Below are 17,136 nucleotides of genomic sequence, written 5' to 3'. Positions count from 1 at the left end.
AATCCCAGGCCAATCACCGCTCAGCTTCTTCCGGGGTCCCGGCCAATCATCAGCCGTTACATATTGCGGGTAAAGAGGGCTACGTGAAGTTTCCGACCCGTCCATCTTTCTTGAAGGCAATAAGCCTCTCGCCTCTACTTCCCCGTCACCCCGCCTCTCCCACCAGAAAAGCATCCGAAGCGGCTTTATTTAAGGGCAAGTGGGACGTTGAGGCCAGGGAAGTCAGAAAGGCGCCATATTTGATACGGTCAAAGAATGGCGCCCTTAAGAGCAGCCTGTGACAATTGAACCTAGGTGGTCGCCATATTTTCTGAAGGCACCTTCCGGGTCCCTCAACCCGGGTGTCTATGTCCAAGCGGCCATCAAGTGAATAAACACTGAGGAGTTCTGTTTGTCCCTATCAGAATCCCGAATCCCTAGCAGCCAGTTTCTGATACTTCGGTTGCCTCGGCTGCGTTCGGACGCCACGGCTGGCGGGGCAGCCCTTCCTGTGGACAACAGCTGAGGCCGGGAGCGGGGAGGCGGCGGCCCCAGGGAGCTGGCGGCCGCCGATCGGGGCTGCGAGGCCCCATGGCGCCGCCCCCAGCCCCGCTCCTGGCGCCGAGGCCCGGGGAGACCAGGCCTGGTTGCAGGAAGCCCGGGGCCGTGAGCTTCGCGGACGTGGCCGTGTACTTCTCTCCGGAGGAGTGGGGCTGTCTGCGGCCGGCGCAGAGGGCCCTGTACCGGGACGTGATGCGGGAGACCTACGGCCACCTGGGCGCGCTCGGTGAGAGCCCCGGGTCCGAGCCCCTCTCCTCCTTCACCGGGTTCACAGGGGAGATGATGTAGAAGGACCGAGAGGACTGTGAGCCCTAATCCCGCACTCTTGCACCAGCGCCAGCAGCCATCTCCCATTCCCAGGGCTTCAGGTACCCCCTCGGGAGTGTTTTCACCCACATCCACTTCATTCAGGCAGCAGCACTGCATCCCCGTCCAGGTTGAGTATAAGCTCCGAGGAGGTGCCCTCAGCCTGGAGGGGAATGCCATCTTCCCACGATGGCCTCTCAGGCCCGCGCTGTGATCCCTGTTCTCTCCCAGGATTCCCAGGCCCTAAACCAGCCCTCATCTCTTGGATGGAACAGGAGAGTGAGGCTTGGAGCTCCGCCGCCCAGGATCCTGAGAAGGGGGAAAACCTGGGAGGAGCTCGGAGAGGTGAGGGATGGTCCCGGGTCCCCCTCCTCCCCAAACTTGGTTTTCCAGGGCTTCTTGTCTAGCAGTTTCCTTTCAGGCCCCCACTTCCAGCATCCCTAAAGAAATTCAACTGTTGAATACTAGAAGAGTAAAGAAGGCAGAACTGGTACAAAGTTTTCAGAACATAGGACAGCGGTCCTGTGGGGACCGGGAGCCCAGTCCAACATGCTTGAGCTTCCAGGTTCCTCTCATTCTCTCTTTTTTTTTTTTTTTTTTTTTTTTCAGACAAGAGTTTTGCTCTTGTTGCCGAGGCTGGAGTGCAATGGTGCTATCTCTGCTCACTGCAGCCTTTGCCTTTCAGGTTCAAGTGATTCTCCTGCCTAGCCTCCCAAGTGGCTGGGATTATAGGCATGCGCCACCACACTTGGCTAATTTTGTATTTTTAGTAGAGACAGGGTTTCTCCATGTTTGCCAGGCTGGTCTCAAACTACCGACCTCAGGTGATCCACCCCCCTCGGCCTCCCAAAGTGCTGGGATTACAGGTATGAGCCACCTCTCCAACCTTTTTTTTTTTTTTTTTTAAATAAGGAGTCTCGCTCTGTTGCCCAGGCCGGAGTGCAGTACTGCAATCTCAGCTCACTGTAACCTCCACCTCCCGGGTTCAAACGATTCTCCCACCTCAGCCTCCCGAGTAGCTGGAATTACAGGCACACACCACCATGCTCCGCTAATTTTTGTATTTATAGTAGAGACAGGTTTCCCCATGTTGGCTGGGATGAAAGGCGTGAGCCACTGTGCTTGGCCACCTCATTCTCTCTCTTTCAGGAATAACTAAAACTCCTTAAGAATGAAAATGCCTTCAGGTCTGCCTTTCACATTCCTCAAGTGAGGTAAAGTGGCACAAGAAAAAAAGCCCAGTCATTGACAAGTTGGCTTTTCTCCCTTCACCATCCCTCAGTGGAGTGACCTTGAGCAAATATGTTTCCTCATCTGTAAAAGAGTCTTACCTTACAAAAAATGGAGAAACCACACTAATAATAGCCCCTGCTTGGCTGGACACGGTGGCTCATGTCTGTAATTCCAGCATTGTGGGAGGCTGAGGCTGGTGAATCATCTGAGGTCAGGAGTTTGAGACCAGCCTGGCCTATGTGGTGAAACCCCATCTCTACTAAAAATACAAAAATTAGCCAGGCGTGGTGGCAGGCACCTGTAATCCCAGCTACTTGCGAGGCTGAGGCAGGAGAATCCCTTGAACCTAGGAGGCAGAGGCTGCAGAGTTCCAGATCCTGCCACTGCACTCCAGCCTGGGTGACAGAGTGAGACTCCGTCTCAAAAATAAAATAATAATAATAGCCCCTGTTTCCTAAGCACTTACTAAGTGCTTAACATACATCTCTACTCAGCTAATCCAGCAAAGCTGTGAAGTCAAAAGCCATTATTATTCCCATTTGATGCATAAAGAACCAAGGCTCCGATAAGTCACTCTTAGGAGGTCGGAATCCTGTTTACCTTGTTCCAAAGCCTGTGTGTTTATCACTGGATGGAACTTTTCTGGCACTGCCTTAAGTGAAAATCATTCTATAACCTAAGACAGTCTGTTCGAAAGCGTTTGTAAATGTACCTTAATTCCGATTTCCCAGGAGATGCCCCAAACACGAAGGAAGAGGAACCCGAGGAAAGTCCAAGATTCAAAGGGCCTAGAAAGGCTCCTATGGAGAGTCCTGAAGTGCTGGTGGGATGCAACACTGACCTGGCTATTAGCGTGGCCTCGGCATGGGCACAGCCACCCACAAGTGCTGCCTGGGACCAGACCACAGGAGCACAGCCCCCGACGCCCGTGCCCAGCGTGGATGCTCAGGCCGGCCAGCGGCGCCACGTGTGCACGGACTGTGGCCGCCGCTTCACCTACCCCTCGCTGCTGGTCAGCCACAGGCGCATGCACTCGGGGGAGCGGCCCTTCCCCTGCCCTGAGTGTGGCATGCGCTTCAAGAGGAAATTCGCTGTGGAAGCGCACCAATGGATCCACCGCTCCTGCTCCGGGGGGCGGCGGGGCCGGAGGCCTGGGATCCGGGCTGTGCCTCGGGCCCCCGTCCGAGGTGACCGGGACCCGCCTGTGCTCTTCCGGCACTACCCAGACATCTTCGAGGAGTGCGGCTGAGCGGCACCGCAGACTGACCTTGGCACGAAGAACTGACTGAGCCCTGAGGTTGGCTCCTGAGTCCAGGACTCCGGAACTGAAATTCATGCCTCAAGGATCCCTCAAGTTTCCAACTTGTAAAAAGAAAAGTGCCTGTAAGATTCAAATAGATTAAACTTGACACCTCTCTCCCCAGTCTTTTGTTAAAAAAAAAAAAAAAAAAAAAAAGAACAGAGTGAGATCCTAGACTCACTTCGAAGTGTTATCTGAAGATCAGGTGCAACAGAGACCTTTCCATCATCTCAGGAACTAGCCAGTCCTTCACTCCTTCAGATGCAGATGCTGAGGGGGACCAAGGCCTGCGGAGGGGACCTACATGGAGGGCGTTGTCAAACCCTGGCTAATTGTCACCAGCAGGGGGCTCAGACACTGGAGTGAATGGGAATAGAATACATGCAGGTAGCACAAATCCAGCCTCTATTGGGAGGCCAAGGTGGGAGGATTGCTTGAGGCCAGGAGTCCAGACCAGCCTGAGCAACATAGTGAAATCCTATCTCTAGAGGAAAAAAATTAACTGGGCATAGTGGCATGTCATGCCTGTGGTCCCAGCTACTTGGGAGGCTGAGGCGGGAGGAGGGCTTGAACACAGGAGTTCCAGGCTACAGTGAGCTATGATTGTGTCACTGTACTACAGCCTGGGCAACAGACCAAGACTCCATTTCTTTTATTTCCTTCCTTCCTCCCTTCCTTCCTTCCTTCCTTCCAACCTTTTTTTTGACACAGGGTCTCACTCTGTCACCCAGGGTGGAGTACAGTGGCACCGTCTTGACTCACTGCAACCTCTGCCTTCCGGGTTCAAGCAATTCTCCTGCCTCAGCCCCCTGAGTAGCAGGGATTACAGGCATGAGTCACCATGCCTGGCTAATTTTTCTATTTTTAGTAGAGACAGGTTTTCACATGTTAACTAGGCTGGTCTCAAACTCCTGACCTCAGGAGCCACACGCCTTGGCCTCCCAAGGTGCTGGGATTACAGGCATGAGCCACTGCACCTGGCCAAGACTCCATTTCTTAAAAAAAAAAAAAAAAAAGGCCAGTTTCGGTAGCTCACACCTGTAATCCTAGGCAGGTGGATCACTTGAGGTCAGGAGTTCAAGACCAGCCTGACCAACATGGTGAAACCCCATCTCTACTAAAATACAAAAATTAGCTGGGCATGATGGCAGGTGCCTGTAATCCCAGCTACTTGGGAGGTTGAGATGGGAGAATCGCTTGAACCCAGGAGATGGTGGTTGTAGTGAGCCAAGATCATGCCACTGTACTCAAGCCTGGGCAGTTGAACACACCTCTGTCTCAAGAAAAAAACACAACCTAGTCTCTGGAACTTCCCCAGGCACAGCTGGTAAGTCATGTGACCTCCCTGAGCCTCAGTGCCCTCCTCTGTAAAATAAGGATGAATAATATCTACCTCAAAAGGGTTACCATGGAGACTGACATTTTAACAAGATGTATAACTTAGTAAATGTGCAACAATCATTTGTTGAATTACTGTGGATGGTCTACACTTTAGAAAGTGTAAAGAAGCCTGCCAGGGAGGCAGGGCATGGATGTTAATAACCATGTTTGGTCGGGTGCGGTGGCTCACACCTGTAATCCTAGCACTTTGGGAGGCCGAGGTGGGTGGATCACCTGAGGTCAGGAGTTCAAGACCAGCCTGGTCATCATGGTGAAACTCCATCTTTAAAAAAAAAAAAAAAAATGTTCGCAGATAAGTAAACTGAGGCTCAGAGAGATGACGTGATGCTCTCAAGATTTCACGGCCATAGAGCAGCATGATTGGAAACGAACACACACCCCAGGTTTCTCCACCACCTCCTCTGAGAAGTCAGATCTGGACAGAAAACGGGCTGGGAACTCAGGATGTAGTGCCCGGCCCAGCCTGGTCTGGGGAGTGTGAGCAGAACACTGAGAGTCTAGGAGATGCCTCTTTTCTTTTTCCTTTCCTTTTCTCTTTTTTTAAGTTCTTTTTTTTTTTTGAGATAGAATATCACTCTGGCACCTAGGGTGGAGTGCAGTGCTGTGAACATGGCTCTCTGTAGCCTCTACCTTCTGGGCTCAAGTGATCCTCTGACCTTGGCCTTCCAAAGTGCTGGGATTACAGGTGTAAGGCACCTTGCCTGACTATGACTAACTTAGAAGGCATAGTCAGGCTGGACATGGTGGCTCACACCTGTAATTCCAACACTTTGGGAGGCTGAGATGGGAGGATCTCTTGAGCTCAGGTGTTTGAGACCAGCCTGGGCAACATAGTGGTGCCCCCATGTCTACAAAAACAAAAATCAGCCAGGTGCGGTGACGTGTGCCTGTAGTCTCAGCTACTTGAGAGGCTATGGTGGGAGGATCACTTGAGCCAGGCAGACTGAGGCTGCAGTTACCTATGATTGCGCCACTGCACTCCAATCTGGACAACAGAGTGAGACTCTGTCTCAAAACAAATGGAAAAACAAATAAGAAGGTACAATTAGCCTTTAGTGACTGTGTGATGAGTGCCTTTTGTTGAAGGGACTGTGCTAGGTAACAAGGGAATTCCAAGATGAGGAAACCTGATCTCATTCATTCATTCATTCAGCAAAAACTCTGTTGAGGCCTCTGTGGGTTTCTGTGCTAGGCTCCAACGACACAGCTGACTCAGGGCCCACACTTGATGTGGGGAGAGGGTAATTGATGCTATGACAGAGGAAGCTCAGAGGCACCACCTCACCCAGGCTGGTTGGCGATATGCCAGGAAATGCTGCTGGGAGGAGGAGATGGCTGTGCTTTCCATAGTCTTCAGTACGAATTGGTGTTGGGAGAGATTTTCAGGCAGAGGAGACAGCAAAGAAGTCTTGCTTCATAGAAAGAACAAAAGACACTTTGGGAGGCTGAGGCAGGTGGATCACTTGAGGTCAGGAGTTCAAGACCAGCCCAGCCGACATGGTGAAACTTGTCTCTACTAAAAATACAAAAATTAGCTGGGTGTGGTGGTGGGCCCCTGTAATTCCAGCTACTTAGGAGGCTGAGGCAGAAGAATTGCTTGAACCCAGGAGGCGGAGGTTGCAGTGAGCCAACATAGTGCCATTGTACTCTAGCCTGGGCAACAGAATGAGACTCTGTCTCAGAAACAATAACAACAAAACTAGACAAGGAAGAATGGGAGACAGATGCAGCCGAGAAGTGGCAAATCAGTGTGGGTGTGACCTGGTTGGGGGACAGGGCTAGACACTAGAGATCTGTTGGACATCTTTTCCCAAGTGAGGGTCACCAGGAGTGGGACCAAGGTAGTGACCCTGGAATTAGGAAGAAAGACACTCTGCTGATAAAGGCATACCAAAAAAAAAAAAAAAAAAAAAAAAAAAAGGAAGAAAGACACTCATGAGAGGCTTCTGCCATAGAATCTGCAGCTTGGTGACTGACAACATGAGCCAGTAAGACCCAGATGATCCAGCATGGAAAGCCGGAGCCAGGGGCCCCAGTGCCCGGCAAGGGGCGATCAGGAGTAGGAGGGTGTGAAGGCCAAGGGTGACCCATCCTGGGAAACGGTGAGGCCAAAGAGAAGGCACAGCTCGAGGAGGAGACCCTGCCAGGGAGGGAGGAGCAGAACCAGGTTAAGTGTGTCAAGCACACAGCTGCTCCGGGCAACCCCAGAGCTGGTGCTGGGCACAGGGCAAGTGCTTTCTGCTATTTCTCTTTCTCATTGGTGCATTTAACAAATAGCTACTAAGCGTTTACCATGCACTAGCTATTATTCTCCATGCCAGAACATAGCAGGAGAAAGAGACACAGGAACCTTCTTGGAGCTTACTTTCTAGGAAGTAGAGACAAGCAATAAACCAGAACACGAAGGAAGCAAGGAACTGCAAATGCAAATAATAAGGCTTATGAAGGAGCTCCAACAGCGATGTGCAGAAAGAGCCTGCTGCAGTTGGAGGCTGAGGCTGCGCCATGGTGAGGAGGCACCATAGGGAACAGGGTTAGGGGACAGGGAGTGGGGAAGGGCAGGGTTCCCTTGGGGCTGTGGTCAGGGAGAGTAGCGGGTAGAGATGTTTCCAAACAGAGGGAACAGCAAGTGAGATGCTCCAAGCTAGGGATGAGTTCCGGCGAGATGCAGAAAGGACATTGGAGGCATCGAGTGGAGAAGATTGACAGATGGGCTGGGGAGGGGGAGGAGCTGCCACAAGGCTCTCTCATTCCCATGATGTTGTTTCTTTTCTTTCTGTTGTTTTTTTTTTCTTTCTCTTTATTGTGACAGTCTCACTCTGTCACCCAGGCTGAAGTGCAGTGGCATGATCTCGGCTCACTGCAATGAGCGGAATCATTTCTGTATTGAAGCCTGCCCTGAACCTTAAATTTGCCAAAGGGGACTCTCAAGGGAAATGGAGAAAGCTGTTTTTTTGTTTTTTTTGTTTGTTTTTTTACCCCATGGAGCGTCTCATGGGAATGCTGTTCTACAGAATACGCTGAGAATACTGAGGCCAGAGAGAGGAGGGGACATCATTAAGATCATGAAACCGAGTCAGTGGCAGAGGTAGGCCTGAATCCCAAATCTCTATTTCCCAGGCCCTTCCTGTTTTCAGTACACCAGGCTGCAGTGCCAGATGGATGGCAAAGGCAAAAGGCTGGAGGCCCAGAGGCCAGCTAGGAGGCCCCAGGCCTAACTCAGCAAGGGCCTGAGCAAGAGGGGACAGTGGTGACAGTTGCTACAGGGGACCCTTTGTGAAGCATCTGTCACCCATCCTGGGCAATTTTACATACTTCCTAGATACCTGAACAATCCCCCATTACATGGCCTCTAAACAATCGTTCTACCTTAGTACTTATCATAGTTTGTCATTTATATTTTTCCTCTTTAAATTTATTTATTATTATTATTTGAGTTGGAGTCTCACTCTGTCACCCAGGCTGGAGTGCAGTGGCGCAATCTCAGCTCACCACAACCTCCACCTCCCGGGTTCAAGAGATTCTCCTGCCTCAGCCTCCTGAGTATTTGGGACTACATGTGCACACCACCATGCCCAGTTAATTTTTGTATTTTTATTTTGTAATTTCATTTATTTATTTATTTTTGAGACAGAGTGCAATGGCATGATCTCAGCTCACCGCAACCTCCGCATCCCGGATTCAAGCAATTCTCCTGCCTCTCAGCCTCTGGAGCAGCTGGGACTATAGGCAAGCACCACTACACCAGCTTTTATATTTTTAGTAGAGATGGGGTTTCTCCATGTTGGTCAGGCTGGTCTCAAACTCCCGACCTCAGGTGATCCGCCCGCCTCGGCCTCCCAAAGTGCTGGGATTACAGGCATGAGTCACCTGACACGACTAATTTTTGTATTTTTAGTAGAGACAGGGTTTTACCATGTTGGCCAGGCGGGTCTCAAACTCCTGACCTCAAGTGATCTGCCTGCGTCGGCTTCCCAAATTGTATATTTTTCCTCTTTACATTTATATGGCAGTGTGGTAACCTAGCCTAAAATCCCACCTCTCTATGGTTGCCGAGGTTTTGCCTTCAGTAATTTGAGGGATTCCAGTCTGGGTTCTGGAGTCAATGAGCCGAGATTGCGCCATTGCACTCCAGACTGGGGGACAAGAGCGAACGAAACTCCCTCTCAAGAGTAGACAATAGAGGCCGAGCACGGTGGCTCACGCCTGTTATCCTAGCACTTTGGGAGACCGAGGCGGGCAGATCACCTGAGGTCAGAAGTTCGAGACCAGCCTGGCTAACATGGTGAAACCCCCATCTCTACTAAAGATACAAAAAATTAGCCGCGTGGTGGCAGGCGCCTGTAATCCCAGCTACTAGGGAGGCTGAAGCAGGATTATCGCTTGAACCCGGGAGGCGGAGGTTTCAGTGAGACAAGATCTCGCCATTGTACTCTAAGAGCGAAACTGTCTCAAAAAAAAAAAAAACCAGCCTCGGTCACTAAGTGGTCCTCCTCAAAGGGACTGGGAAGGGGACATCAGGCCCTCGGTAGAGAATCCTGGACTGGTTTCCCATCCCCTGCAGCCCTTGCGTCCACGTGCTGGAGCCCAGGTCGAAGCGGCCGCAGCCATCTTAACTACGGGAAAGAGACGCTGCCGAGGCTGCCTGGGAGGAACAGCAAGAGAAGACGTTTCCAGGAGGAACAAACCAGGTCACCAACATCGATCGCTATTCAAGCTGTTCAGTGCCTTTCTCTAAAATGAAGAGACGCTGGACTGTCGCCATCTTTTCTGAGGGCGCCTCCATTTTTCTGGACTCCGGCACCACAGCGTTGCTCGCCGCCCTAGAGCGGCCCCACCCAAAGCTACTTCCGGTCGCCAAGGCGTCGGTGGAAACCCCTGCACTCCACTCCCAGGGCGAATCCCCAGCGTCCCTCCAGAAGCCGCGGAGCCAGTTCTAGTCCAATGAACTCGGGAAAGCGAGAGGGACTGAGGCAGGTAAAGAGCCCGCGGACCGAATGCTCCGCGGACATGGCCAACTGCCGCTTCCTGGCGCAGGGCGGGTGTCTGCGGTGTACGGGTGTTCACGTCCTGATCCGGGCGCGTTGCCGCGACCTGCGGCCACGTGGACGCGCTCAGCTGCACCCGCCCCACCCGGATCCCTGAAAAGGGAAAGAAGTGGCTCTCTTCACTTATGCGGAAGGTTGACCCGCTTCCTGAGAACCCCGCCAGATCAGCCTCCCTGAAGTTCCCAACAGGATCCTACAAAGAGCTCCCAGGATCTCCTGCAAAACGTTCACAGCCTGGTATACTGATGATTCCGAGTTAAAAAAAATTAGAGAAATTGTAGTTTCAGAAGGAGCAAGCCAACCTGTTCCTTCTGCATGCAGCATGCCAGAAACATTACTCTGGGGAAGTATCCTTCCGTACCAGGGCGAGAAAATAGCCCAGAGAGGCCACAAGGGACCAGAATAAACAAACGTAAGAAAGTAATGCCTGCCTTCTACCTGTTTGACTTCCCCCATATGTAGCCTAGTGACTTCCCCCCAAAACTTTACTGCCTTAGCCAGATTTTCTTTTCTTTTTTCGTTCTTTTTTTGTTTTTTGAGACGGAGTTTCGCTCTGTCACCCAAGCTGGAGTGCAGTGGCACAATCTCGGTTCACTGCAACCTCTGCCTTCTGCGTTCAAGCGATCCTCTTGCCTCAGCCTCCTCAGTAGCTGGGATACGGGCGCGCACCACCACACCTGGCTAATTTTTTGTACTTTAAGTGGAGATGGGGTTTCGCCATGTTGGTGAGGCTGGTCTCGAACTCCTGACCTCAGGTGATCCGCCGGCCTCAGCCTCAGCCTCCCAAACTGCTGGGATTACAGGCGTGAGCCACCGCGGCCGGCCTACTTCATTGGTTTTTACACACAACATTGGGAAGAGACTGCTGTCGCCCCGTTTCTGAAATATCAAGGACAAAACGAGAGTGATGGGCTGGAGCCCGATTATAAAACAGTGCAAAGACGAAAACTAATGCCTGAGTTCACTAAAGCCAAGAGGCCAGCTGCCTCCTGTGGGGCGCTAGTGCAAACCGGGGCGGAGCTCTCAGGTGCACCGCCTCGCTGGATCGGTGCCGAGGCATGCGCGGCTGGTTTTCAAGGCCGGCGCCTGTAGCCACCGCGGCCATTTTGGATGAGGGTACGGAGAGACCGCGGCTGGAGATACTGGGGGCGTTGTCGTGGGCACGATTGCGTAGGGGCAAAGGTCGAGTGGCTGCACTGCCGCCATTTTTTGTAAGGGTATCTTCCATTTCTGATTGTGCACCAGCTGCCATCGCGACTGCTAGTTTCCATCCCCTCTAGTGCGCCCTCGGGGGCTCTAGTGACCTCCCTCCTTCCCTTGGGCACAGGCCGGGGAGGCATTCTCGGGCGCGGGAGGTTCCACAGGCCCAACTGGGGCCAGGGGAGGCAGCCGACTTGTCGTCGGGACTGACAGCCCCCATGGCGCCGCCTCTGGCCACGCTCTACTCCCGGGACCCAAACGGGGCCGGGCCCGAGTGGAGGGAGCCCGGGGCCGTGACCTTCGGGGACGTGGCCGTGTACTTCTCCCGGGAGGAGTGGGGTTGTCTGCGGCCCGCGCAGAGGGCCCTGTACCGGGACGTGACGCGGGAGACCTACAGCCACCTGGGCGCGCTCGGTGAGAGTCCCACCTGCTCGCCTGGGCCCTGCGTCCCCACAGGCCCTGCCGCGCCTCAGGGAGCTGCGCGTGGAGTTGGGGGCCCCGCGGCCGGGCAGGCGGCCTCCCCGCAGCGTGGGATTTGCGTTCTTCTCCCCCAGGAGTCGGAGGCAGCAAGCCGGCGCTCATCTCCTGGATGGAGGAGGAGGCTGAATTGTGGGGTCCGGCTGCCCAGGATCCGGAGGTGGCGAAGTGTCCGACAGAAGCGGACCCAGGTGGAGTATCGGGTGCTCAGTCCCGTGGGGACTTCTCTGTTCCTGTTCCATCCCGTTACCCTCTGCCACCTCCAGCTACCTGCTTAGCAGTTTCATCTCTGAACTTTTTCCTTTTTTTTCCCTTATGCCTTGGGAGCAGGAATGAACTGCTTTCTCAACTGCGACCACGAGGCTGAGCCCAGCCTGGCTCCTGGATGCAACCTAGAAAGGGGCTGATCATGATGGGGGCTTGGCCCTGCCTTACTCGCCTCTAAGTCCTCACCTCCGCGTGGTCACTACACTCGGGGGGCTTTTTTTGGTGTTTTTGTTTTAGAGATGGTCTCGCTCTTGCCCAGGCTGAGTGCAATAGCACCATCATAGCTCACTGCAGCCTCGAACTCCGGGGCTCAAGCAGTCCTCCTTCGTGGGTCTCCAGAGTAGCTAAGACTGTACAGGCGCTCGCCACAAAGCCTGGGTAATTGTTGTTTTTTTTTTTTTTTTTTTTTTTTTGAGACGGAGTTTCGCTCTTGTTACCCAGGCTGGAGTGCAATGGCGCGATCTCGGCTCACCGCAACTCCGCCTCCTGGGTTCAGGCAATTCTCCTGCCTCAGCCTCCTGAGTAGCTGGGATTACAGGCACGTGCCACCATGCCCAGCTAATTTTTTGTATTTTTAGTAGAGACGGGGTTTCACCATGTTGACCAGGATGGTCTCGATCTCTTGACCTCGTGATCCACCCGCCTCAGCCTCCCAAAGTGTGTTGTATTTTTTGACAGAGTTTTTCTCTGTTACTCAGGCTGGAGTGAAATGACGCGATCTCAGCTCACTACAACCTCCTCCTCCCAGGTTCAAGCAATTCTCCTGCCTCAGCTTCCCAAGTAGCTGGGATTACAGGTGCCCACCACCATGTCTGGCTAATTTTTTGTATTTTTAGTAGAGATGGGGTTTCACTATGTTGCTCAGGCTGGTCTTGAACTCCTGAGCTCAAGCTATCCAACCCCCTCGACCTCCCATAGTGATAGAATTACAGGCGTGACCCATGCACCCGGCCTAATTTTTTTTTTAATTCTTAAAATATTAAATATATATTTACATATATATATATATGTGTATATATATATATATATATATATATTAGAGAGTGGGATCTTGGGTCTTGTTATGTTGCCCAGGCTAGTGTCGAACTCCTAGGGTCAAGCAATCCACCTTCTCTACCACCGTGAGCCCCCATGCCCAGCCTCTAAGCTCTACCTCCACATAAGGACCCACCAGTCCGGTCCTCCTGCAAACTGGTTCCTCTCCTCCCCCACACCACCACCTGCCCCCCACCCCCAATTTTTTTCCTTCATTTCTTTCCCTCAGCCTTTGCAGAGTGTCCAGCCCCACTAAACTTGGCCGTGCCCGCCTGGTTCTGCCTTTCTTGGTGCTGTTCCTGTTTCCTGGAACATCCTCAGGTGTCTGCTTCTCCTTCGGGATCAGGCCCAGATGTTCATGTCCTCTCTGCCCTTCCCTCGCAGTGACATTTCCCCAGCCCCAAGGCGGAATGGATTGTTCCCTCCCTCCTGGCTCTGTCTGGCTCCGCAGCCGAGGAACACGTGTCACTCCTTCATCTCCCGGGGCAGCTGTGGGTCCAGAAGGCCTGTCCCTGCCCACTTAGAGTGTGGGATTCAAGGATCAGGATGAGCCATGGCTGAACTCTCCCCTCTTTATCTCCTAGCAGATTCCAGAAACAAGGAAGAGAAAAGACCAAGGGAAGGGATGGGAACCCTGGAGAAGCCCCTCCCTGTGGCCACAAGGCCTCCTGGGCTGAAGGCTCCCCAAGTCCCCTCGGCCGGGCCCCCTTATGGTTGGGAGCTGAGGTCCAAGGCACCGTGCCGGGGACGCCCCTCGCTCTGTGCCCACCCCCCTGTTCCCCGAGCGGACCAGCGTCATGGCTGCTACGTGTGCGGGAAGAGCTTTGCCTGGCGCTCCACGCTGGTGGAGCACGTCTACAGCCACACGGGCGAGAAGCCCTTCCACTGCGCGGACTGCGGCAAGGGCTTCGGCCATGCTTCCTCCCTGAGCAAACACCGGGCCATCCATCGCGGGGAGCGGCCCCACCACTGTCCTGAGTGTGGCCGGGCCTTCACACAGCGCTCTGCGCTGACTTCGCATCTGCGTGTCCACACTGGCGAGAAGCCCTATGGCTGCGCTGACTGCGGCCGCCGCTTCAGCCAGAGCTCTGCCTTGTACCAGCACCGGCGCGTGCACAGCGGCGAGACCCCCTTCCCCTGCCTGGACTGCGGCCGTGCCTTTGCCTATCCCTCGGACTTGCGGCGCCACGTGCGCACCCATACCGGCGAGAAACCCTACCCATGCCCGGACTGCGGACGCTGCTTTCGCCAGAGCTCGGAGATGGCAGCCCACAGGCGCACCCACAGCGGCGAGAAGCCCTACCCCTGCCCGCAGTGCGGCCGCCGCTTTGGCCAGAAGTCAGCCGTGGCCAAGCACCAGTGGGTCCATCGGCCTGGGGCGGGGGGTCACAGGGGCCGGGGCGCTGGAGGGCTGTCTCTGACCCTGACCCCTGGTCGCCGGGACTTGGACCCGCCCGTGGGCTTCCAGCTGTACCCAGAGATATTCCAGGAGTGTGGGTGATGGCCTCCAAAGTGACTATCTAGACACTGCGGGAGGCCTGAGATGGGCTCAGGGGCCTGAACCTCTGCAGTAGCCTGCAGGGAAGTCCCAGAATCCCCGGCAAGAGCTGACTCTGGGGTGCAGACAGTCTCATCTTGGGCTCTCAGCAGCGTCCTCTGCCAGCGTCTTGCTCCCCCCTGACCCAGGCTCTCAAAGGCCCCCTTTGCTGAGGCAGGGCTGAGGTGAGAACCCCCCAGACCTCTATAAGGGGAAGCAAAAGCTGTTTCTCAGCCCAGAGATGCTAACAGGATTGAGGTAGAGGAGAACTTTGTTTTACCCATTATTTTTTATTCTTTTGACCCTTCCAGAACACAATACCTACTGTCTTTTTATATTTATTTATTTATTTATTTTTGAGACAGCTTCCTGCTCTGTTGCCCAGGTTGGAATGCAACAGAGCCCTGTGAACAGGGCTCACTGCAGCCTCAACCTGCTGTGCTTAAGGAATCCTCTTCTGTCAGCCTTCCAAATATCTGAGACTACAGCTGGGCAACACTACGCCCGGCTAATTTTTAAATTTTATGTAGAGATGAGGTTCTCACTGTTGCCTAGGATGGTCTCCTAGGCTGAAGCGGTTCTGCTGCCTCAGTCTCCCAAAGTGTTGGGATTGCAGGCCTGAGCCACCATGCCTGGCTTCTGTTGTCTTTTTTTTAGATGGGGATTTTGCTGTTGTTGCCCAGGGTGTGCAATGGCCTGATCGCAGCTCACTGCAACCTCCGTCTCCTCAGTTCAAGCGATTCTCCTGCCTCAGCCTTCTAAGTACTGGGATTACAGGTGCCTGCCACCTCCATTATCTTTTTACTACACAAATTAAAATCCCCTTGCCCTGTGCTGGATCTGGCCAGCAATTGCCATCTTTACTGATTTGATCCCAGGCAGTGTTTTTAAGTGATATGATTTCGTGATGAAGATTGAAAAGAATATGTCACACCCAAATACAGGTTTTCTGGCATCTTTTGAAAAATCTAAAGATTTGGCAATTCCACCTGGGCTCCCACAAAACCACAGTTGTTGGGAGCTGAGCTGGAGCCAGAACTCACAATTCACCGTGGCCTGGCCACTCATCCCCACCACCTCCATGGGCTCTTGACCCAGCATCCCTTGCTATTCATCATGGCTTGGTTTTAGTGTTTTTGGTGTTTATCTTAAAGTACAAAGCAAAGAAGAAAGGGAAGTATTTTTTGAACCCATGTTTCTATCAAAACAGACCTTTCCATCTGTCATTTCCCACTGATTTTTATGACTTGCTGAGCTCCTGTGGTCATTTGGCTTTGAACACGGTGGTCTGTAGCATTCAGGTTTTCCGGAGTTGGAGAGAAAAGATGATTGGAAGGAGAGAAGTAAAAGTAGGGTTTATTTTAGATCTTTGCTTCTATTGCATTTTATGGTTTACAAAGTACTGTCTCCTCCATTGACTCATTTCACCTTCATAAGTGCTGGGAGAAGCCCCTTGCTTGAAGAGGACAGGCTGGTCAGGAAGAGGCAGTCAGGACTGCCTTTCATTCCAAACCAAGGGGTGTGTCCACCATCAGCCAACAGGCAGTTCCTGAATTTTGAATAGGAAGATTCTGAGAGCTCCCCCCAGTCTTCCTTGGACCCCCTGAGACAGCCCCATGGCTCATGCCTTTTTAGCCTCCCTAGACCCTGCCAGGAGGGCAGCATCACAGTTTTGAACTGGAAGAAGATTTTTTTTTTTTTTTTTGAGACACAGTTTTGCTTCATCACCCAGGCTGGAGTGCAATGGTGCGATCTGGGCTCAATGCAACCCCTACCTCCTGGATTCAAGCAATTCTGCCTCAGCCACCTGAGTAACTTGAACTACAGGTGCACACCACCATGCCTGGCTAATTTTTGTAGTTTTAGTAGAGACTGGTTTTCACCATATGGGCCAGGCTGGTCTCGACCTCCTGACCTTGTGATCCACCCGCCTCGGCATCCCAAAGTGCTGGGGTTGCAGGTGTGAGCCATCATGCCCAGCTTTGAACTGGAAGAATTCTTTACTTTCCCAGGCTTTTGTAGTTGGGGACGCTGAGGCCAGAGAGGTGCTAAGCAGCCTGTCCAGGGTCACACAGAGACCCCAGGGTTCAGCTGACTGCTGACTTTCCCTGTCACTCTGTCGGGGGCCGGTGAGAGCGGCACGTCTGCCGGGGTCTCTCGACCTGCAAGAGGGTCCCAATACCTGGAAGAGAGAGTGCGCGGAAGAAAAGAAAAGACAGGACAGCTGGAGTCTGGAGGGCTGGCCCTAAAACCAGCAACTTTATTGTACACTGAGTTAGTATATATATCTTTTCCTACCTCATTTTACAGGAACATTCTTTGCCCCACCTCATTTACATAAGCATTCTTAGTCCCATCTCAATTATCAGAACAGATGCCATTATCTTGATAAAGGGAAGAGAGCGCCATCCGGCTGCCCCAAGCTTAGGCAGCGGAAAACACACAATGGGTACAATCAAGTCACACAATGGGTACAATCAAGTCATGGAGGTGGGTCTCATTATCAGGGTGAGGAAACCTATAGTTAAAATGTTAATGATCTATACAAGTCATCAGAGAGGTGATAGACCCATTAACTTTGCAAATAGCAGTCACAGGAACAAGCACAGGACCCATCAATAGAGGGTAAACAAAGTCATAAAACTAGCCCAGAACAGGTACTTCAAGAAACAATGCCTAGTAAAACCACACAGCCTTCACCCAGCATTTTAGGTCAGTGGACCAGAAATAGGCTTCTGCAAACTCAAACTTCTATTAAATCTCTCTTTCACTGGTCTCGACTGCTTCCAGGG

The 17,136-nt window shown here is 52.7% G+C and overlaps 2 protein-coding genes across 6 annotated transcripts; both read left to right on the top strand.

The window, feature by feature from the left end:
• The first annotated feature begins 243 nt into the window (after window positions 1–243).
• On the top strand, window positions 244–3,502 carry ZNF688 (zinc finger protein 688). The gene is made up of 3 exons (XM_012470017.2): window positions 244–766; window positions 1,078–1,191; window positions 2,811–3,502. Exons 1-3 carry the CDS (start codon window positions 571–573, stop codon window positions 3,326–3,328), a joined length of 828 nt encoding a protein of 275 aa, XP_012325440.2. The 5' UTR covers window positions 244–570; the 3' UTR covers window positions 3,329–3,502.
• Window positions 3,503–9,089: 5,587 nt separating this feature from the next.
• On the top strand, window positions 9,090–15,708 carry ZNF764 (zinc finger protein 764). 5 transcript variants are annotated; one of them, XM_064362666.1, is made up of 3 exons: window positions 9,090–9,757; window positions 11,583–11,696; window positions 13,392–15,708. In XM_064362666.1, exons 2-3 carry the CDS (start codon window positions 11,618–11,620, stop codon window positions 14,306–14,308), a joined length of 996 nt encoding a protein of 331 aa, XP_064218736.1. In that variant the 5' UTR covers window positions 9,090–9,757; window positions 11,583–11,617; the 3' UTR covers window positions 14,309–15,708. The 5 variants fall into 5 exon arrangements, with proteins under 5 accessions (XP_064218736.1, XP_064218735.1, XP_012319911.1 ...); XM_064362665.1 differs by lacking the exon at window positions 9,090–9,757 and adding an exon at window positions 9,767–10,240; XM_012464488.3 differs by lacking the exon at window positions 9,090–9,757 and adding an exon at window positions 10,974–11,039.
• Window positions 15,709–17,136: the final 1,428 nt, after the last annotated feature.

The sequence above is a fragment of the Aotus nancymaae genome, unplaced genomic scaffold (assembly GCF_030222135.1).
Source record: "Aotus nancymaae isolate 86718 unplaced genomic scaffold, 86718_ANA_hifiasm-v0.15.2.pri h1tg000049l, whole genome shotgun sequence".
NCBI lineage: Eukaryota > Metazoa > Chordata > Mammalia > Primates > Aotidae > Aotus > Aotus nancymaae.
This window is presented reverse-complemented; position numbering and strand designations above follow the sequence as displayed.